Consider the following 23,404-nt stretch of genomic DNA (forward strand, 5'->3'; position numbering starts at 1 on the left):
TGAGAAAAAAACCGAAATTAAAAAAAACCCCTTAATTAAATGAAGGGGAAATGCATCTTGGTGCAGATGCTATGCTTGTGAAGAATAATGGCTGGAAAAAAAGCTGGAGAGCATCTAAACCCAGTATTTTGGCTAGGGTAGAGTCCAGCTTGTCCTGGAGTGTTATCTGTCGTCTTGGATGAGATGCAGAGGCTGAAGCTGGGATCACCACGGCTGACACAATCTAATTCTATGCTTTGAGTCATATCAACCTTCACAGGTATACTGAAAAGCAAAAATTCTTCAGTTAGAGGCTGTGTCGGGGTTGTCTCCTTGGTTGCACATTGGTGGAGCTGTTGAACGTCTCAGCAGGTTACATTAACACCTGATAAAAAAGGAGATGATGGGAGCAAAGGCTTGTGCGTGACTGTTGTGACTGATGCAGGGTTGAGGTTGGTTGGGGAAGACACTGATGCAGGGCTCCTGCTGAACAAAGACTGTCCTGAAGAGCTTTGACTCTTAAATCTCTTTGATAGTGGGGGTTGTTAGCAGCAGCAACCTGCACAAGCATTGGGTGGCTCTTCCGTCTTTTGTGGATTTCAGATGAAGGCTACTCATCTTTATGAAATGGGTTATGAAAAAGAAATTATGGGTCTGTTGTGGAAATATTTGGGGGAGGATTCTTGGTTTATATTCTCTCTGGGCGACGGTAGTTGTGCTTTTTGTGCCTGAAACCTCTCAGACTATCCCATAAGCCTAAATGATTTTGTAAGGCCTTGAAAATGAAACTTGACTACAACCTGATGGCTGAGTACATCAAGGGGAAATAGAAAGTGCTATTTGCTGCCTGAGTCATGAGCTTTGTAACGTGGATCTGGCAATCCCTTGGACAGGCCCAAACACCTCTTAAGTTTGCTTATTTTCCTCATGTCTTTCTCACTAAGGAGTACTTTGAATAAATAGACTGTGCAGGAGCAGTGCAGACCTTAGAGGTCTCCGTAGGCAGAAAATCAGAAATTGGCCAAAGAGCATTAGCTTATTTCCTTCCAGCAGTTCTACCACTGAGGCTACTAGGAGAAGTTACTCAGGGCTGTAAATTGCCAGTAACTGAACTGCTGGTACTACAGGAAAGCATGGAGAACGTTCTTCTCTTCCTTGTAGGCAGGTTGTGAGGGCTGCTGATGGTGGTACGTTTTGCAAAGTCAGTGTATGATGTAAATACCAAAAATCTCAAGGACAGTTTGGGTTGGAGAGGACTTTAAAGCCCACCCAGTGCCACCCCCCGCCATGGGCAGGGACCCCTCCCACCAGCCCAGGGTGCCCCCAGCCCCGTCCAGCCGGGCCCTGGGCACTGCCAGGGATGGGGCACCCACAGCTGCTCTGGGCAGCCCGGGCCAGCCCCTCGCCGCCCTCACAGCACAGAATTTCTCCTAAAATCTCACCTAAGCCTGCCCTGTTCCAGTTAAAAGCCGTTCCCCCCCGTCCTGTCCCCCCACGCCCTTGCACACAGCCCCCCTCCAGCTTTCTTGCAGCCCCTTCAGGTGCTGGGGGGCTGCTCTAAGGTCCCCCCGGAGCCTCCTCTTCTCCAGGCTGCACCACCCCAGCTCTCCCAGCCTGCCTGCACCGCAGAGGTGTCCAGCCCTCTGAGCATCCTCGTGGTCCCACAGCTCCGTGTCCTCCTGACGCTGGGACCCCAGAGCTGGACGCAGTGCTGCGGGGGGGTGGGGGTGGTGTGTCTTACCAGAGTGGAGTTATATTAGTTATTGTTGTTAATTTTTAAGTATTTGTGTATGAAAGCAAATTGGTAGGCTGCAAGGCTCAAGGCTAAATTTCCAAGCATACTTGACAGTGTATATACATATATACACGCACACATACATATATTTATATTTATATTTATATATAAAATAGTCACAACTTACTATTGATCTAAAACTTAATTAGACATGTACAGAGCCATGGTCCTGGAAGAGAAACAGTAGATCCCGTGGCACACGAACGTACTAGTACGGATAATTTATCTAGGTAACTCTTGATCAGGTGGCAGGAAACTTTGCCAGTTGGATGAGGATCAACTGAGCACTCAGAACATTTCAGGTTTCCCTGAGCTGTGCGCAGAGATCTTGTACCTCTCGCCACTCCAAAGAAATGGAACAAAACCACAAACCGGCACTTTCATGCTCCTCTCGTCTGTGAGGTTTTTTACCTTTTAGAGCCACTTATTTAGACTGATTAAAACTTTCCCATTTCTTCCTCTTTGGCAAATGTTCAAATGGTTTTGTTTTATATTTTATCAGAAAATGTAAAGGGGGAAAAAAAAAAGTGTAAAGGGGAAAAAAAAAAAAAAAGGGAGGGTGGCCTTTATGCTGTTGAGGGAAAGCTCGCTTGGTTTCAGCTCAGGTACTGAAGTTTTCTGGTTGGGCATTGGTGAAATTTTCCTTTAGTGTTGTGGGATTTTTATGAAAACAAAGTTATTTAAAACTTTTTGTAGGAACGTGGGGACTTGGTGTTTCAGTAAGTATAGGGCGGTAGGACAGCTTACGGCAGTGCTGCTTCAGCTCTTGTAGGATCAAAGGATCCAGGAAAAGGCATCCCCTGAAAATCAGAATGCTTTCTGTTGCCATCACTCTCCTCAGTTCACACTCACACTTGGCAGAGTTTCAAATGGACTCTTCCTGGAGAATTATCAGTACAAGGTGTAATAACTGCACACTTTAGCTTTTACCTTTATTAGGAAATTATATCATGAATAAATATGAATGCTAGCTAAAGTGATACTGACTGGAATGCAGATGTGGTTAATAGAGATATGGAAAAAAGGACTTTCAGCATCATTATGATAATTAAGTTCTGAATCTTGTTTGAGGGAGGTGTGCGTTGCAAAATCAGCGTACCATGTAAATTGGCCAATTCAGAATAAAAGTAGTGATTAGTTAATGGTATTTTTCTTAGGGAAATCAGTCTCTGATCTATAGATAGCAACAGATTCTCTTAACAGGACACACAAAACCAGGCTTGTTATTTAGAAGCTTTGGGGTGTGGCAGGCTGGGTGCAGATATGGTGGATGAAAAGTTGGCTTCTGCAATTGTTTTGCAGATTTTTATTTTTTTTTTTTAACTGGAATTGAAATACTTTGCCCAATCTGTGCCCCAACCTTTTTGCCCTGAGGAAAATCCTGCAGACCCAGGCACTGGGGCCAGGCAGGGGTGACTTTATTTGGAATGGATTGCAGGGGCAAGCAACGGTCTTTTTGTCCGAGCCAGGAATAAGGAACTAATATGAAAGAACTGAGAATCTGACCTTGAGTTTCATGCAATTTTCTTTTTTCTTATCGAGTGGAATTAGGAATAGTAGTACACAGAAACCTCAGGAGAGATGGACTGTAAAATGCTGAGCAAGGTGCGCTTTAGTCATAATGGGAAATACTTGAAAAATAATGTAAAAAATAAGTAACACATAACGGTTAGCTCATGACAGACTTTAGAAAAAGTAGTTCTACCGTTTTGGCATCTAAGCTGAAGATCTGGGCGGGGGTGTGTTTTCCCAATACCTGATGTCGGTGTAGCACAGGGGCAGAGGCCAGGGATGGGAGAGCCTTGGGAACCCGGGTTCCAAATGTGCGGGAGCAGCGCAGTGCTGCCCTCTGAGAGAGCGGAGTTTGCTTTGAAACCAGAACTGGTACATGCGTGTGTCTGTGTGCGGCTCCACCGAGGCTCGTACCCTGCTGCTGCTGGTTAATAGGGCTAACCAGACCCGCTGCCTCCGCTTCCCTTCGGCAGCTTTCTGTTGGAGCGGGTGAGAATTAATTCAAGCCCTAGGAAGCTAGCCAGACAAATAGCAGGAGGTGAAACACTGGGGGGGGGTGTCATACCCCCGGTCATCGCAGCACCAGGGCTGTGCCTGAAGGCTGCTGAAACCCAGAGCAGTCACCGCTTTTGGAGGGGGGAGAGCAGGGGGGAGGAGAGGAGTTTGGAAGAAAAAAGGCGGCACAAATTCTGCAGCTTCGGTTCTGCATTTCATCAAACTCAGTATTTTTCTGACTGAAAGGCACTTAGATTAAAAAAAAAAAAAAAAAAAAAAAAAAAGAAAACCCAAGCTGTTTTCAGTATGTTGACGTTTGGATTTGATGCAATTAAATGCCTTTTGTGTGGATGATGGCTTTGAAGGGTTCCTGCCTCCCTCAAACCTTGAACACGACTTTCACTTTTAATCTGCAAACATTCCTTTTCCTGTTCTCACCCTGTGAAGACAGGAAAAGAAAAAACAGTTGAGAATTCGCCCGAGAAAAATATACGGGTCAGGTGGATTAGAAAAAGATCAGGTTGCCCGATACCCAGGGAGGAGGTGGGTTTTTTAGTGTTTTACATTGCCTGCCAGAAAATCCACAATATACACATTTAATAACCTGGGGAAGGCAAAAGGGTCCGGGAAAGGATGATGGTGGGCAAGGCAATACTGTGTCTTTAATTTTCTTTTCTGAAGGAAGAAAGTCTGCATAGCAATGACAGGATCACTTGTTCATGCCTTTAATGTGTGATCTGTTTTCTCCAGTGGAGGGCACTCAGTGTATCACAAACTAGAACATTAGCACCAACAAGCTCCGAAGCATCATCACTCTCTGGAAAGCCTTCTGAATTAGACAAGAGCTGCCTCTCAGCACAGCTACAAAACACTTTAAACCTGACCAGCTAAATGGAGAAACCTATCCTGCGTAGCTTTTAAACTGGGGGTCTTGCACAGCGCAGGAGGCCTGCCTGCTTCAGGAGCTGGGGAGCTGGAGGATGGATTGCTGTGCCTGGGAATGGCAAAAGGCAGCAGAATGAGAGATGCTAGGTACCGGGAAAGATTTTTTTATTTCTCCCAGAGAAGTTGGGTTACCTTCATTGTCTGCTCTAGCTTTTACTTGCAGATTGCCACTTAATGCTGATGGTTCTCTGATGACTTACACAATGGCTCTCAGAGCTTAGAGTCCCTCCCTACCCCCCCCCCCCCCACACTCCCCCCCATCCTCCGTCCTGTCTTCCCCACCCCCAACCCCTTCCCTATCCTTTCCCTTCCTCATCCCCAAAATTCTTGCTTGTCCTCTCTAGGGAACTTTGTGTGGGTTACTGGCATGCACACTGGATGGCGGTGATGTGAGTGGCAACCGTGCCGTGACATGAAGATTCTGATGGTTTAAAGAAAAGAGACCAGTTTTAAAAAGAGAGAGAGAGGCAAAGGGAAAGCAAAAAAGGGAAGAGAGAGAAGAAAACAGCTGGAGAAAGGAGAAGGAGGACGTTTGTTGATGACAAAAGGATGGGTAAGTGAACTTACTTTTCTTGTTTGTCTGTTAGCACAGCTGCAGCTGTATGGTATATTTTTCAGTTGGATTATTAGCTGTTCAGGAGGGGGAAACAGCCTAAACAGCAGCAGTGCATTCCTTTGCCAGGTGACTCACTGTACTTGCTATTGTATTTTTAGAGCATGTATTTCCCCCCCCCCCCCCCCCAGCCCCCCCCCAGCACATACACACCTTTCCTCCTGCAGTGGTTTTGTATGTAATTAATCTGTAAATGCATGCACTGAGTTAAGGACTGTAGAGAGTACGTTTGCTGGCTGTACAACCCACCCACACACCTGCACACGTATAGATAAGTACATGTATGCGTGAGGCACGCTCACACAAAATTTCTTCTGGGTTGATAATTCATATTTGTTGAGCCTGTAGCGGTATTGTTCAGGCTGTCAGAAAGGACTGTTAACACTTTGCAGTATGTGGGAAGCAAAGGGAAGGGGGGGGGATTTTCTTGTATAGGTGGTTTTGAAAAGGCTTCTTTGGTCTTCGAAAAGATACCACTGATGTTGCTGCTAGATTTCCAGCAGTCATTTGCCAGTCTTATTTTTTTCAAGTGTGACAGGTTTATTTCCCTCCTTCCTTCCCCCCAGCCCCCAAGTCTGTAACAGCCAGAACATATTTCTAGCCGGCTGCTGCTGGCACATAGGCAGTAGCACAAGATGAGGATTTAAATTAAAAATCTAACCGTTAAAGTGCAAGGCAGAGGCACCTAGTCAGGAGCATTTTAGATTAGGAATTATTTTGCAGATTGACCCTTGGTTTAAAATTGGGTTAAATAACTGCAGCACAGGGTTGGTTTTGTGTGTGTTCTAAATCTTAAAGTAATTACATATTAAGGAGATACCATCCCTTAAAATATTTCCTGTTGGAAGAATGCATTTTAATTCGTAGCAAGATTGCAACTCTGGACAGAGGCACCGGTCCTAAAATTATTACAGGCTAAGGAAAGTGTGCGTATGTATGTTGGGTTTTCTGACAAGCCCTCCGCCCCCTTTCATAATTATTCAAAGAATGTGGAAAATGTGCCTGTCCTCACGTAACAGCATTGCTACTATATGATAAATTTGACATCTCAAATGCAACACCTTAAAATCAGTAGACCTGTGGAAGAGAGAGGGGGAGTTGAAATAGAAATGTACCCCTTTAAACTTTCTGCATTTTGCTGCTGCCAAGGCAGTGTTTATGTGTTGAAGTATTTGTGTGCATATTTTCATAGGGTATACAACGTATATACAAAATAATAAATGCTTAGGTATTCACAGCTACATGTAGATAACTTTAAATGAATATGTGTTAAGACCGTGATTCATTTGAAAAAAAAATATGTCTTCCACCATTATCTTGGCATTGGGGTCCCATACTAGCATCACACGGTATACTTCTCCATATGGTTGAAGTTTGTTTCTGTGCATCTTTTTCTGTATTTCAGGTACATAAAAACAATGAGTAAGCCTATCTAAACCTGCTCTTAAAAGCAAATCAGTTGGTGCAAAAAGTAAAGCCTTTACTCAGTGCCTAATTTTACAATAAATGCAAGTTTTAAAGATGGATCAAACTTCATCATAAGTAGATTTCTCACTTTTTGCAGTAATATTTGGAGGAATTGGACTTGCAATTGCTTTTATTAAGGAACACGTTTAGCAGCACATAAATACCAGAGGCTTGGGCTCATTTCCTTCCCAGCACTATGGAGCATTCAGCACAGTGACTTGACAAATATGTTTATTGTTAAAACCTCAGCATCTAGCGATAAGGATATACCAGCTACACTGAGAGATGATGTACAGGAGAAAAGCGAATAGGGAACAGGCTCTTGGTCCTCCTGAGGGATCATAAATCACACAAAAGTAATTGAATAACAAGAGTAGTACTGGTGATGGTGTGGCTAGGAGAGATGGCAAGCCAGGAACTCAAAGGACAGGAATTTACACAACAGAAAGCGTGAGACAGGAGGCAAACAGGTTGTCTCCAAAATCCACTGCTTCGCTAAGGCTTTATTAGAAACCCCATTGACGGTAGTAATCTGTTGGCAATTTGTTTTAATAGCTTTACAATGCACATTTGTTTTCTTTTTAATATTGTAGGTTTCCATTTAATTAAGCAGCTGAGAGGCATGAGTGTGTTGTTAGTGCTACTTCCTATGGTGCTGTTTGTTATGCTTGCGGGGGCTCAGCGAGCTTGCCCCAAGAACTGCAGATGCGATGGCAAGATTGTGTACTGCGAATCCCATGCATTCAGAGACATCCCTCAGAATATTTCTGGAGGGTCTCAAGGCTTATCGTTACGGTACAACAGCATTCAGAAGCTTAAATCAAATCAGTTTGCGGGCCTGAATCAGCTCATATGGCTTTATCTTGACCATAATTACATCAGCTCCGTGGATGAGGATGCGTTTCAGGGGATCCGCAGGCTGAAGGAATTAATTCTGAGCTCCAACAAAATTACCCATCTGCACAACAAAACGTTTCACCCAGTCCCCAACCTCCGCAATCTGGACCTCTCTTACAACAAGTTGCAGGTGCTGCAGTCTGAGCAGTTCAAGGGCCTTCGTAAACTCTTGATCTTGCATTTGCGGTCTAACTCGCTGAAAACCGTGCCGATCCGAGTTTTCCAAGACTGCCGAAACCTTGACTTCCTGGATTTGGGCTACAACCGCCTGCGGAGCTTATCCCGTAACGCTTTCGCTGGCCTTTTGAAGTTGACAGAGCTCCACTTGGAGCACAACCAGTTTTCTAAGATCAATTTTGCCCACTTTCCACGCCTCTTCAACCTCCGCTCGATTTATTTGCAGTGGAATAGGATCCGGTCTATTAGCCAAGGTTTAACGTGGACTTGGAGTTCCTTGCACAACTTGGATTTATCAGGAAATGACATTACAGGGGTAGAGCCTGGAACCTTCCAGTGCCCTCCCCAACCTGCAAAAGCTGAACCTGGATTCCAACAAACTCACCAACATCTCTCAGGGAGACCATCAATACGTGGATCTCGCTCATCTCCATCACTCTGTCCGGAAATATGTGGGAATGTACTCGAAGCATTTGCCCTCTGTTTACTTGGCTTAAGAATTTCAAGGGAAATAAAGAAAGCACTATGATATGTGCAGGCCCTAAACACATCCAGGGTGAGAAAGTGAGCGATGCCGTGGAGACATATAATATCTGTGCTGAAATCCAGGTGGTGGTTACTGAAAGATCATACCAGGCACCCCAAAACCCCCCCAGAGACCCGTCTTCATTCCTAAGCCCACCGTTTCCAAACTTGAAAGCAATCAGCCAACTTCTGTTATGCCAAGCCCTTCCGCAGACCTCCCAACGCCTGGAGTGGAACCCGAGTACGAGCACGTTTCCTTTCACAAAATTATCGCTGGGAGCGTGGCCCTCTTTCTTTCCGTGGCCATGATTTTGTTGGTTATCTACGTGTCGTGGAAGCGCTACCCAGCCAGCATGAAACAGCTCCAGCAGCACCACGCTCATGAAGAGGCGCAGGAAAAAGGCCCGAGAGTCTGAAAGGCAAATGAACTCCCCTTTACAGGAGTATTACGTGGACTACAAGCCAACAAACTCTGAGACCATGGATGTATCGGTTAATGGATCTGGGCCCTGCACGTATACCATCTCTGGCTCCAGGGAATGTGAGGTATGAACCATGATCCTCCTAAAACCATTTCAGCTGCTGGGAAGGAGAGGTAAATGTTTGAAGCTCTTGAGGTGTCTCTAAACACTAGAAAAATTAATGAGATTTTTTTTTTAAATTTTTTTTTTTTTTTTTGCTTTTGGGTTTGCTTCGGTATGAAAGGTTATCTCATTAAATAACAACGGTCAGGGAAGTGGCGGTGATTACTTTGAATAATTCAGACTTATAAAAAAAATGGGTTTGGTTGAAGTAAACAACTGTGATAAAGGCATCTAGAGTGTCATTGTCCTCTAGGTGCTGCACCTGTGTTATTAGCAGTGGCTACAAGAGAATCCGGTTTTTAATGCATGGGTAGGAACAGAGGAGCTAAAGAGACTTTTCTGTTTTAAGAATAAATATGGAAGCTGCTTTACCCCCAACCCGACGTCAAATCTTGAGGGGCTTATGGCCTGTGTAAAAACAACACCAAAGTTTTTTTGCATTTTCTGTCTGATTCGGGAGTACACCGGGGGGGACGGGAGTGCAGCACGAGCTGTGGGTCAGGCGCTTGTTCTCCGGGAGCCCCCGGCCCGTACAGCCGCCTCGCTCGCTCTTCTCCCCTTGAGCCTTGTCAAGGCCCCGGGCCAACAGTACGTTGGCAGCTATCTGGGTTGGGAGAGAGGGATTCTTGGGTTTCTTTAATTTCATTTCAGTGATCAGCGAAGGCTTAGCTTGAGAGACAACTCTACTGGAGTTCGTAGTTCCGCACGCTTAAGCCGCGTTACGATTTTGACTCAGCAACATGGGAAATAGGAATAGGAAAAGCTATGACAGTGCTTCTTTTGTCTGTTGTTCAGCTTTGGCAAGAAAATACCGTATTTTTTCATTGCTGTATTGTCAATGACTCAATGTGTATGTAAGAAACGTTTTTCCTTGTGAATGCCCTGGCTTATTTATAGCTGGTAAGGAGGATTTGCGCAATTACATTTCAGTACTCGTTACTTAATCCTGCACGATGTGGTATTAGGGGACCGTGGTTGATTTTGCTTCCTCGGTTGTGGACATCCTACCTAAAAGTGCTTAATGTGCCCATTGAAACGTATTTGTATCCGTGTATGCAGGCTGGGTTGGCCCACGGTAGATTTTGAGCAATGCCTTTGGCAGCCAGGTGGTACGAAAGGCGTGTGAGGATGAGCAGTGTTGTGCCGGCTGCAGTTCGGGGATCCTGATTTTTTGAAAGTGGATGTTTTCACTTTCTGACAATGGGGCATCTTGAAGATCTTTCATATCTGGCACCTGAAATATCCCTAGCTGATTTCAGACCACAGAGCTAAGAAAAAGCAAAAAAAAAAAAAAAAAAAGTAGTGTATGTTTTGGGGTTGCTTTTTCTGGAGCAGGGTTGTCTTAAAAAAAGAAAACAACCTGTCATAGCCTTGTCATTTCTACCCATATCACGTGGATGAAGGTTAGGTTTGGGGTTTTTTTTCCTGTTAGCAGGATAAGTTTAAAGTAAGTGATGCTAACAAAGGTATTTTGAATTTTCACTGGCTGTCACAAGGAGCATTAATTTGACCTGAAAGGCTGTCTCCTCTTCATGCTCAAGTGTAACACCGCTGAAAGTTTCGTTAGCTTGAATAAAATGCTGTTTAATTTACACCAAGATGATATGGGAGACAGCTGAATCTGCATGCCATAACTGAAAGTCCGTGTAATGAAACCATAATCTGTAATGGAATTTGGATCAGGATCCTAGTGCACAGAAGATGGGGGAGTATGTGCTGCTGTTTGGGAGACTGAGTTTCAGATCATTTGGGTTATGGCAGATAAATAAAAAGTTGAAGAGTCCTGTAAGGTCTAGTAACAGAAGGTCAACGTGGCAGTGTCTTCACATGGGTGTGGACTGTCACGCACAGCATTAAACACAAGGGGACCCCAGCTCGCCTGGTTTCCAGGTGCTGTTGCAGTCCCAGAGCAATTTTATTCCACTGCTCTGTCCAGGTTAAGCTGATGCGCCCACTTCGCCGGACTCAAGCTGTTTATCATGTTGTCTGTGGGATTTCTCGGTTGTGGTGTAAATCAGTGAGACTGTACTGACCACGACAGTGTCGTCCTGGGCTGCAGCTGGTAGGAGGTAGGATGCTCTGTGTTTGTTTGCATGGGGACTTGGCGTGCAGCGGCTATTAGCACAGAAGACTTCAGGAGACAGAGAACAGCAGACCATTGAAGGCACATGTAGCAACCATAAGCCCCCGCTGAAATACTATCTTCAGCTTGGATTTAACGTTCTTCGTCTCCATAGCTACAAGGTTCCACTTGTAAAAGGATAGATATGCACTGTACCGTACTTAAAAATGGTAAGAAAAAAATACCTCGTAGTGTCTCGGCAGGGGAAAGGTTTTATATTTGGGGGGGGGGTGGGGCGGGGGGTGGGGGGGGGGGGGGGGGAGGGGCTGGGGGGGGAGCGGGGAAGAAAATGGAACATCTCATTATTTGCTAATTCACCCAGATGTACACACTTCTGGGGAAAACTATGATTTTTGTACAAGCTGAGACAGAGTTCAGGCCCATCCTGCTGTTGCCTCTGACTTGCTCATTCCCACTGGCGCTGAAGCTCCTCCCCAAAGAGGACCACTTAGAGGGGAGAAGAGCCTCTGGTTATCAAAACGAAGGCAGGCAGGCTTTCACAATGCATCAAGTTTACCAGTTTCACTTCTTTTAGTACAATTATTCAAGCAATTGTCCTGCTTTCGCTGTGTCCACCTATGTGCCACGCCTGTAAGCAGCTAACGGGTCCGAAAAATCGTGTGTCGTTCAGGAAGGAAAGAATGGTTTCATTCCGTTTTGACCTGGGAAAGGATGCCTGAGCATCCTCTGTCGCAGGTAGCTGGGTGATAACGGATGGTTTCTGAGTGTGGCCCAAGGTCGTGTGCGCATCGCCTATTGCGTGCACAGTGATCGTTTTGGTTTTTAGAAGTATCCAGCTCATCTCATCCATAAACCACTTGTTTTCCATGGCGGAACTGGCCTTGAAAATAACATGCTTAGGTATTTGCTGCAGGTGCTTTTTTTTTTTGCCCCCAGCTGCTACACACGTGAGCAGGGGTGGTGTTTGTTACTGTTTTAAATTCAGGGAGATTTCTAAACCTGTAGCACCGCAACACAGGCGTGCGAGAGCTGCCCTGCGCTGGGTCCTCGCGCTGCAAGCAGGGGAGTTGCAGGTACGGTTTGTACGGCTGCTTTTTTCGAGCCCATGCTTTATGAATTATTTCTTGTACTACAGAGAGAGAGCCAAAGTCAGGCTTGCTGTAAATGGGAGCAACTCTCTTGGCATCAGTGGGGATTATAATCACTGACACCCTGGCCTATGGTATTTCTATTTAGTCTATTGGCATGCGTTTCTAAAATAAACTGGATGCTTATGATTTTGGCTCTCACTATCCAGTTAGCAGACTGCTGCTATCTCTCATTTTGGTATTTGCTTTGCTTTGTGCATGTGCATCTTACTCCCCTCTCGCTTTTCATATTTATTTGTACATTTGCTGAAGATCTGGGAGCCATAAAAAGTAATTTTCATTAAACCAAGCTATAATAGTATGCCTTTTCATACGTATCACACACCTTCTTTCTAGTGGAAGGTTATTCATCTCCCATTTCTCAGGCTGGCAGTTACAAAACAAACAACAACCAACCAAACAAGTGAACATCTTTTCTGTGTTAACTGAGCACAGCAGATGTGAAGCCCTTTGAGAGACGATCGACACAGACCCTGTGAGGTTCCTTTTTACACTTTCGCTTCTCAATTTCTAACCGTACCCCAGCGTTTACCAACAAGCCCACCTGTTCACGTGCAACTACATCTCTGCTGTTGAGGCTCCCGTGGTTTCCATTGGAGTGAAAACCAGGGCAGTTGTCACTTGTATTCGTACATGCTAAATCAGTCACACAAAATTACGTTCACTTTGAGTTCTGCTTCCTCCCCTCTTGCCAGTGGGAAGAAATAGATTGATAAAGGAACGCAACATATGCAGGCTTGGTGAGCTACTGTTGGCCCCCTCCTTTTGAGCCCAATTTAAAGGGGAGTGTTGTCATGCTGCTGTTCATTTATTTAATAAATACCATTGCTGTGTTGTTTTGAACAAGATGCAAAAAGGAAAAAAAAGAATACTCTCCATCTTGATAGTGTTTAATTTAGAGGTTCCAGTTCTGCGAGGGTTTTTGTGGCTCTGTAACCCAACTTCAGAAGGGCTGCCAGGGGCTAAGCATGAGCTTATGTGGTGCTGCCAGCTCTTGAGAGAAATCGTTCAATGACTGGCAGAAATTTTCTTTTCCTGGTGGGAGCAGTGATCGTATTTCCTTTGGTCATCAGCATTACATTTTTACAAGGAATACTGGGCAAGGACTTCATGGCAGAGGTGTAAGCTCATCAGAGCTTGGAGGAATGCAGGAGGAAGGTGATTCCCCATATGTGGTGCATTACAAAGAGAAGAATATGGGAGATGGTGGGTGAGGAGTATGGGAAGCAGCAATTGGTAATTAGGTAGCCTACTGTCCTCATTTTAGGGCCAGAGTGGTGTGGTTCTTTCCAATGACTGTTTTGTCACATGGTGGGATGGACATTGTTAATTCAGCTTTCTTTTCATCCTTCTGTGCTATGGCTCTTTCTCACCCTGCCTCTCTCCACCTCTCTGTGATTATAGATCGACCCTAAATTCTTGCTTGAGTTGTAAACTGAAGGGTGAATCAATCTAATGAAACTCTGTCATAAGCTCTGTGTTTGTACTGGGAGAGTAAGCAAAGGCTAAGCTGATGGCGCTTTTCCTCAGTGCAGTATATCTGGAAGAAATATGTCAGAAGTGGCTCAGAGGTGAAATCTTTTAGGCACGGGGCCAGTGAGAGGTTTGAGGAGAAGGTAAATTTCAGAAACGTCTTCAGGATTAGGACCAAAGGTAGAAAATTGTGTTTGTTAACATTCAGAGCCTTAGTTAGCATTGCGTACTTGTTATTGCAAGTAGAATGTCAATAGACAGAAAGTTGTGCCGTACAAGTGCTAGTGATGTAGCAGTAAATGCACAGGGGCAAATTTTCCTGGGCTCAGCACTTGTAAAGTGTGAGATTTCCCAAAGATATCACCAAAATGACTGGCCGTATTTCCGGAAGAACTCAGCCAGCTGTGCATCAGCAGCAAATGAGACACTGGTTGTAAATTTGCAAAGGAAGCTGCAGAAGGATGCTGAACACTTCTGAACATCTTACTCAGTCCTTATTCGGGTGCCTGGGTGAGACAGCTTGTCTGAAATTTGACCTTGCGATACAGGTGCTGCTGAGACCTTGACAGTGATCTGCTCTGAGACAATGCAGATAATCAGTGGCAAAGGAAGAAGCTGAGCCCATGTCTCCCAGATTTCTGTCCCCTTAGGCTTGGGAACTTCCCTAACCACATCTCGGGCATCACATTTGCTCCACTAGGTCTCATCCAGAGGCTGACAGTTAATTAACAGAACTCTGAAATTGCCCTGAGGATTCATAGTCTCAAACACGATGTCCAGCCGGGCGGGTAACTGATTGACTATCATCCTCCCTGCCTTCTCATCACCTCTTTTTCTACTTCCCCTAATTTTGCCTCTTTCTAGAAACTCCATGGTTTGAGTTATGCACAGTGAGGACTACTCAAGGGGAGAGGACGCTGCATTATAAAACCTTTGCACAAGAGACAATACTTGTGTTCCTATTATACTTGTTGCTCAGGCCCTCTGAAGGATTCCTGCATCGCTGGAATTGTGACAGATGTGGTTTGCCCTCTCCATCTCTTTTCCTTTCTCTCACCCCTTCTTCTGCTTTTGCTCAAACTCTGTGATGTCCAGAGGAGGCCACGAGGATGCTCAGGGGGCTGGACACCTCTGCGGTGCAGGCAGGCTGGGAGAGCTGGGGTGGTGCAGCCTGGAGAAGAGGAGGCTCCGGGGGGACCTTAGAGCAGCCCCCCAGCACCTGAAGGGGCTGCAAGAAAGCTGGAGGGGGGCTGTGTGCAAGGGCGTGGGGGGACAGGACGGGGGGGAACGGCTTTTAACTGGAACAGGGCAGGCTTAGGTGAGATTTTAGGAGAAATTCTGTGCTGTGAGGGCGGCGAGGGGCTGGCCCGGGCTGCCCAGAGCAGCTGTGGGTGCCCCATCCCTGGCAGTGCCCAGGGCCCGGCTGGACGGGGCTGGGGGCACCCTGGGCTGGTGGGAGGGGTCCCTGCCCGTGGCGGGGGGTGGCACTGGGTGGGCTTTAAGGTCCCTCCTAGCCCAGACCATTCTATGATGTCTGCTGCCAGTATTTTAGGGAGGAGAAAAGGATCTATTTTAGTGCATTATGGTAGTTCATGCAAGGAGGGAGAAGGGTAGCGTCAAAGAGATCTGTGGATTCATTTGGTTTTTTTTTTCTTTAACACCCCCCCCCCCCAAAAAAAAAAAAAAAAAAAAAAAAAAAGCGCCCTCAAAAAGCACACTAAAAGGGGCAAGCAGTCTTATTAGTAAGTATCCCGCTGCTGGAAAAGTTCCTCAAACTCTCCTCCAGAATAATAGAGTTGACCTGACTGTTGACGTGAAGGCTGTCACCCCAACAACCCAGACACCGTTACAGCGCACAGCTGGCTGGGTCCTGGCACTGTCCAGCGCTGTGCACGTGCTGCTTTACTCTGCTTCTTGAGAGCGATGCTCCCAGACACACCCTCCTGTGGCAGGCAGTCTGCCCCGGGAGAAGAGCCCGCAGGTTTCCCAGCTGTTGGGACTGCAGGTTGGATCCCGACTGGGCAGGTGGGTTACTTCCATTGGGATGGGCTGGTCCTCCCGTCACCTCCAGGACATCGCTGCGTCGCTGGCACGAGCTGCTGGGCATACAGAAGAGGTGTGCAGTCCTCTCCCGTGCTCTCCATGTTAGAAACGTGCCTGTGCGATTTGTGTTTATAGTGCCACTAATATCCTGGTATTTGGTCGTTTCGATTTAGGTATTTTAGGGCTGGCCGCAGATGGGCTGCAGCAGTAAACATTTTTGACACTAATCAGCTTTGATCACATCTGCCTGTTTTGCAGCCAAATAAGCTTAGATTGCTTGTAGATCTTTCCATCTCCACAAGATGACTGGATCAATTCCGAGGTATTTCCGCGGAGCTGCCATCTCTGTACCCAGCTGCAAAATCCCAGCTTTGTTAGCAGCCAGAGTATGAGGCGAAGGGATGGCGTGACGTTATGGGCATATTGGCTGCTTGGCCCAGTGCATTTGTTTTCTCTTTGCCTTTTTAAGTCGCAAGGAAATCGAAAGCTCTTCCTCTTAGACCTATTAGTCATCAGTTGCCATGGGCACTCGAATGGGAATTGTTCTACCTGCAAGAAAGGGCAGAAAATGCTGATCATCTATAATCTCTCACCATCTGGGGTATATTTTAGCTGCAGCAAAATCTCTACCTCTGTTTCTTAGTTCAAGTATAGATGTATTTTTGGGGGTTCTTTAGATATATTTAAAGATACTTGGCTAGAATGGGAGAAGTTCATGGACGCCAGCAAGCCAGAGAGTCTTTCCTGAAAGCTCTGTGGTCCAAGGCTGTGTCTCTGGCCCTGGGCAACTTCCTACAGAAAATGCCGGGACTTTGCGAGGATGCTTGAACTTCCCTTCTTTGTTTTCTCTCCTGTATGTGACAAAAAGGCAAGGACTTTTTTGCATAGTACTTCTTACCTGTAGTTCCCAAAATTCGTCAGATAAGTAACATTATCCTAATTCTTTCTTCCTGCATCATGTAGATCACAATCTTATGCAACAGCTCTTTGCTATGAAGGTTCTTTTTTTTTTTCCCCCCCCTTGTCTCTCACCATCACCATGTTATTCACTTTCCTCTGAAATACACAACAATAAAAAGAAAAATAATATTTCTGATCTTAGCCTACAGGGAAGAGTAGCCTGATCGGTTTGTTTATGATCAAAGGTGGATTGCTGATGTTTTGTGCTTGTAGAAGTGTGTGTTTTGGTTATGTGAAGTCCTAAATGGGGAAGACCGACCTCAGTCTTGACTTTGGTACCAAATTTTGTAAGTTCTTTTGTCATATAAAAGTACTTAGTATTTTCTGTCTGAACACTTCAACTGCACTGCAAAAGCTTTACCTCAGGAGAAGCAGCAGATGGTTTTTAAGTCACTTTGTATGAAATGTGTTGTGGGAACGTGGCATGGCCTTCGTCGCAACAGGCACGGCTTAGTAATTACGTCGTATACGAAGATGTTGTGATACATTCAGCGCTGGGGGTGCGCGCACTGCTCCCAGCTGCATAGGGGCGTAAATATACACTGTAGGAAAAGCAGTCTCAATCTCCAGTTTTTGACAAGCAATGAAAGAACCAGTTTTAAAGCAGAAGGTTCATGGTAATTTTTTTTTTCTTTGTAAACTCTGGCCAAGTTTTTTTTGTGTGTATGGAAGATGTAGGCTTTTCCTGGATGTTACTTGCATTTTAATCCAGTTCAGAAGCAGGCGATAGAAAGCCAAGAAAGGTAAGCTGGGTGTAACGGGAGTGTTATTACTGTGAGTGTGTTTGGGTAGCAGCTGATAACTCCCAAATTTAATCACCATATGAAAGTATTGAAGGAATCGTTGGGTGCCTGGGAGAAAAGGACACAGCAGGTAATGTAAACATAGAAAAGGGAAATGGAGACGTGAAGAGCAATTTACTGGCAGGTGATGAGCTGACCAGTGACTACTGCAATCCAGGTTTTAAGAAACCTTTGACAATCTTCTTCTGTTTATTGGATGACTCCAACTCAGTCTTGTGGAGTGAAAAGGCCAAGCCATGTTCTGTGACTGCAGTGTGCACAGGTTGAAACTCATTCCTGGGCATCAGGCCAAGGACAGACCTGCTTGGCACTGAGCGAGCTGCAAGTTCTCCGTGGGAAGGTCAGTCTTACTCTTAGTGTCTTGCACTCTCGTACACCCAAACTCAATTTTTTTCCCAGACTTCCCGATGCATGGAGTGTCTTTGATGAATGGACTTGACTTGTGTGTTTTCATTCATTTTCAAACTCAGTTCTCATTAAAAATCAGCTTCTTCTGTGTGATGGCCTCTGAAACCCCAGATGATTCTTCACTGCTCTCATCTTTCACTAACACATCCATTTGGATTATCTTTGTGCCGTGATGGATGCTTTAAAAGGAACCAACAAGGCCATCAAATTCTTGCCCTGGTTCAACTAGCATTTGTTAATGTTCTAAATCATCTTGGGCCTGAAATGTGCTACTTCTTAAATTTAGAACAATGTGATTGCCTGAAGCCTCTCCATGTGTTAATTAAATCATCTTAATTGTGGTTTCTTGAGACTGGCAGGTTATAAATAGTTTCTCTTTCCCCCCTCCTGCAGTAATTTGGGATGAATGACAGGCAAAACAGCTATTGTTTAAACTGTACATCTGACACAGTCCTTCCCATTCAGACTATCCCTCTGCTATTATTTGATTGTCCTGAAATAATCGACAGTGTCATTCTTAAAGGCTAGTTAATTACCATGCACTTCTCACATTATGTTGAAGATGAGAGAAATTATTTTTCTGGGTCATCATTATCCGTTTAATTTAACAGAATGTGTATTAAGGAGTACTGAAGGTCAGGGCAGATGTTCCGTGTCTGTGTGTATACACACATGCAAACAAGTGTATTGGAACACACAGAACAAATCCTAATACATTTTAGTAATAACTTTATTTCCGTGTCTTATGGAAAAGAGTGTGGAAATAGAAGCTTCAGTCGTCTTAACATCGTTTTCCTCTCTTGCTCCCACGTGGTGGGCCTTCCCCTGGGAAGGGGTGTAATTGCTGTGCTGTACCTGCGGAAGGACTTAATAAACCTACACATTGCTTGGAAAAAAACTCTGATTACAGTTCTTTTCATTCTTCGTACCAAGAAGGAAAAAAAAACCCTACAAGTAACGAAGCTGACCAAGAATTTGTACAAAGCGCTCTCCTCGACTTCTAATCTCCCCTAGCTTCAGAGCAGCTCCGTCCCACGTGCATGAGAACCAGGTAGAAATGATGTCAGTGGGAACATCCTCAGGCTTGCAGTACGTATAATCCCATAAGGCAGTTATGCATTGCTCCCCTTTAATGTAGGTCTGCATACTGTTTACTGCTCTAATTTCTGGGAGAACCTAACGCTAGATCTTAATCTGCTTCTCTGGATCCTCCGCGCTCTTCCAGTTGTACAAAGACACCGTACCACTTAACTGGAGCTCTTGAGTGTAGAGATGTGTCCTGCTGACTGGCTTAATCCAGAGTTAGATGAGATTCAAGAACGTATAGGAGAGAGCTCCTACATGGGAAACTCAGCCTTTCTTTCCAAGGCTGGAGGCTGTCCTTCCTCCTTGTGAACCTGGAAAGCAAGGTGATCCACCAGTCCACTACGGCAGGAGGCCACAAGGTTTAGGAATCATTCTAAACTCTGCTGTTCATTTATGGCGTGAGCTGGGAGAGATCATTTCATTACTAACTGTCATACTTCAAAAGAAAAAAAAAGGAAAGCAAGGTCACATTGACTTTCATTAGAATTTGGGCATTGAAACCAATCCTTAAATCTTTGAAAATGTCTCCTGTCTTGTAGTCTTTGCCCTCCCATCTACTTACACCGAGGGTCAGCTGGGGAGGATTGCCTTTCGCTCTTTTCCTACATGGTGGCTAACAGAATAGGGTTGGGGCTTTAGCTACTGCTTTAGCATGAAAGAAAAAAGTATTGTCGGGAGCCTTAAGGGACTCCTACTGAGAGTGTTTTGTTCCTAGCATAAAAGGCAGGCTGAAGTGGTCTGCTTTGTCTTGGTGTGGCATTAGCACATGCCTATTTAGTTCTTTTAAAATGTCTATACTATATTCAGATGCAACAGAGACTGACTTACAGCTACTCAGGTGCTCCCTTGTCCCAGTAGTTTTCTGCAGCGCAGTGAAATGGCATGATTTTAATGTAAATTTCTGAGCCATTTCTTCCCCCAGCATTATCTTTTTTTTTTTTTTTTTTTTTAAACCAGAGTCTTTAAATCGTATGTTAGGCTTCTGTCTTAAAAAGCCACATCAATGTCACATGCAAAGTGAAATGGGGAAATGAAGGCAGTTTGTGCATTTCTGCAGTTGGAACAAAAATTGTACGAATCAAAGGAGGAAGCAACCCACTGGCAATTTTGAATTGTTAGAAATTTTTATTTGAAAACAAAATCTATGGGTATTTGCTGCCTTTTCTTTGTTGAATATATTAAGAGTCCCAGTGTGCATGAAGCTTTGACAATCTGAGGAATTGATTAACCTATTTCTATTTATGATTAGCTCCCAAACATTTATTACGTTAGCTTTTGAGAACAAGGTCTAGACTTTGCTTTCCAGTAACAGATGAGGGACTAGAATTAACGTCGCTTCAGTGAGTTTTCCACCTAGGTTGTAAGTAAAAGGTAGGCATAACGCTGCGTATTTCACTACCTCTTGTGTCTAGTAAGATTGGAGGGGGGATATTTTATCCTCATATGCATATAAAATTTGAAGTGGAGAAGAGGCCGTTAGCCATCTGCTTCGCCTTCTTGTATATCCAGGGCCACACAACTGCACAAAGTTACGCTCTTCATAAAACCAATAGTTTATTTTGACTAAAAAGCGCCTCCGGCGAGGCGCTGGAGGACTCACGGAGGAAACACCGCTTCTCTGATAATTTGTTCCAAAGGTTAATAACCTTCTACAGTGAAAAATAACTTGTCCAGCTGTTAAAATAATTCCTTTCTCCACAATGACATTAAGCTAATCGGAGAGGACAATGTATCTGATATTTGATACACGGCTGAGGATCTCTGTGCGCGTTCTCCAGCTCGGTGAGGAGCGCTTAGAAACAAAACCACAGAAAATCGTGTGGAGACTTGCAGACTGAAATAGCCCCACTCCTGGCTTTCAAGAGGATTACGTTTTAATTGAATCATCGTAGGAAAATACGTATTTATCCAAACTGCTGAAGTAAGGAATTTTCAGCACATCCGTCCTCCTCCTGTTCCTGTCACCCCATTTTCCACTAGGTCTGCACCTGCTGATCTCCAGCTCCTGCTCCTGCTTTGCTCGGTGTTGGAGCTGCGCACAGGGCTGTCCTGCGGGAACGGCTGTTCCTGCGTGCCCAGACCTAGAGGGGAAAAGCAGAGACTGAAGTCTGTGCCGAGCTCCACGTTTATTTCAGTGGAGAACAGTGATAACCGTCTCCAGGTAGTGGCGTTAAAAATACCAGTGGGTTATCATACTGCAAAATGCTTTTTAAAGCACACGGCTAGAGCAGCGTGCTGTAAGTTCGCATTAACTTGGAAATCACCAAAAGACGGGTGTATGCAGAAGTCACTGTTTGTAAACAAAGCTCAATATTATGTCACTACATTTTAAGATTGGTGTGAATTCTGAGAGTTGTGTTTCCTTTATTATTCAGTGTCATTTAACAAGTTGTTCCATATCTGCTGCCCCACTCTAAAGGACCTTTTTAGCTTGCTTGCTTTAAAACAGACTGAAAAAAAGGCGCTTTCACCCCCTACTCCCCGAATGTGGTGGTTTGTTGGCCCCAACTACATGGAATTTTATTGTTTTGATGTAATAAACTGTTGCGCTGGGACATGATTGCTACTGACTTGTGCAATTAGCTACGTACCCATAAGAAAACGGGCTCTTCAAGGATGGGTATTATTCTAGAATAAGTATATTCAAGAGCTCCTGTAAATACAGGATTTTGGTAATTGAGCTGAGGAAAAAAATGAAGGCATTTGTCAAAGATACCAAGTCTGTCTTGTTCTGTAGAATTAACAAATGTTCCGGCTATAGGTAATTAATGAAAAAGCATTGATTAGTCCAGGACTTGTACCGGTTTTATTTCTCCCATTAATTTGGCATGATAAACTGCTGAAGATGGATTGGAAGTTGATGTCAGAGTGTGGTAACTTGCAAAACACTGGGGCTAGCTCAGCTCTCGGTTACTTCAGCAGTCAAGAACGACTGACGTGCCGCGCAGGATCAAGCTCCATTTGAAACCACCTTGTAGTATTTCTCAGCTGCTTCTGTGCCCAGATCTTTCTCCCCCTCTCAATCCCTCCTGCTGTTCTCTCCTTAAAGCACGTATCTTTCCACCTTCTACTTGGCTTTCAGCATTGCTTAAATTACACCTTAAGGATTGTGTGCTGCTTCTCGGTGCTGGCTTTCTGGATTGGTTTGGGAAGTCAGGTTTAGCACTCAGCTGACTTAGGTGTCTTTTAACCTGTTTTATTGTTTACAGGTGCTATAATCTTCCTAGGATTTCCTGTTACTTCATGCATTAACCATTCCTATGGTTCTGAAAAGTGAGAGATAAAGGATGTGTGTGACGTATCAGATGTTTGCATATACATCCTTGGGATCGTGTGCATCTGAGTGGATATATTATACGTAGTGGCTTAATTTTTAGGCAGTTATTTTTTTCTTGCTTGCAACTCCTACAGTCTCTCTGGCACAGTTTGATCATCATGTCTTATTTAAAAAACTGGCACATTGAGGGGAAAGTACCAGTTGCCATCTTCTGAAAGCAGATGACAGTGATACAGTCGTTGGCCTTCCTTCGCGAGCCGGTAGGCGTTGGGTAGCACCGCTGCGCTAGGTACCTTGCCTAGAGATCGCCCACTCGTTTAGGCGCAGCTTCGGAGCACCTAGCTTGTTTCCTGGGAAGCCTACAACTACAAGAGATCCCCACGGGGCAAATCTCCTGACCCGCGTAAATGATGATCAAGTCATTGGGTCGGGGGCCAGCAGGATGCAGGCGAAGGGCTGAAGTGGGAGCGAGATGGGTGGAAGGGGGCGTAGCCGTAGCGTGCGCTGCAGGAGGTCGAGGGATAGGGATGGAGCAGAGGCCAGCAGTTAAATACTGAGCGTAAGGTTTCCCAGGCCCTCCTTCACTACCAGAGCGTTGCAAGGGAAGAGGTGAATTTGCACATCCTGGATTTTGTTCAGCCTCTGCCACGGGGTTGACGATGAATTTTGGGCGTACAAATTCAGGTCCTTCATGCTTCTCTTTCGCCATCTCTAAAATGAGATGAATAAGGCTTATGTTCTCTTCCTAGGTGCTGGCAGGTCTGTATAAAAATTGCGGCTCGCATTTCAAGTTTTATTTTCTTAAATTTTTATCATGAGTTTAATTGTAGGTCATACCCTGGACAGCAGAGGTGGGAGAAGATGATTGCAGGACAGCAAAAAGGCAGTTTTTGTGAACATTCGTTTTCCAGAAATTTATTGGTGTTTTGATATCCTCATTAAAACTTGAACTAGTGAAATTGAAGGTATTTTTCAGGAAGAAAACCCAACCAGCCAGCCTTATCCCTAACCCAAGAATTTTCTTTTTCTTTCTTTTTTTTTAAAGTACTTATCCATTCATGATAAAACTTTAGAGATGTTTCCTATGGATGCTTTCTGAATAGAAAATGCCTTTTTCACTTAAAAAAAAAAAAA

At 44.8% G+C, this 23,404-nt stretch overlaps 1 protein-coding gene across 1 annotated transcript in view; it reads left to right on the forward strand.

Annotated features, from left to right (window-relative positions):
- The first annotated feature begins 4,580 nt into the window (after nt 1-4,580).
- The window catches only part of LRRTM4 (leucine rich repeat transmembrane neuronal 4), a 223,811-nt gene continuing 204,987 nt past the window's right edge, over nt 4,581-23,404 (forward strand). The window contains 6 exon segments of the mRNA XM_027806093.2: nt 4,581-5,279; nt 7,400-8,220; nt 8,222-8,278; nt 8,280-8,528; nt 8,531-8,779; nt 8,781-8,951. Of these exon segments, the coding sequence (XP_027661894.2) occupies nt 5,276-5,279; nt 7,400-8,220; nt 8,222-8,278; nt 8,280-8,528; nt 8,531-8,779; nt 8,781-8,951 (1,551 nt within the window). The 5' untranslated portion in view covers nt 4,581-5,275.

Source organism: Falco cherrug, chromosome 18, assembly GCF_023634085.1.
Source record: "Falco cherrug isolate bFalChe1 chromosome 18, bFalChe1.pri, whole genome shotgun sequence".
Taxonomy (NCBI): Eukaryota; Metazoa; Chordata; class Aves; order Falconiformes; family Falconidae; genus Falco; species Falco cherrug.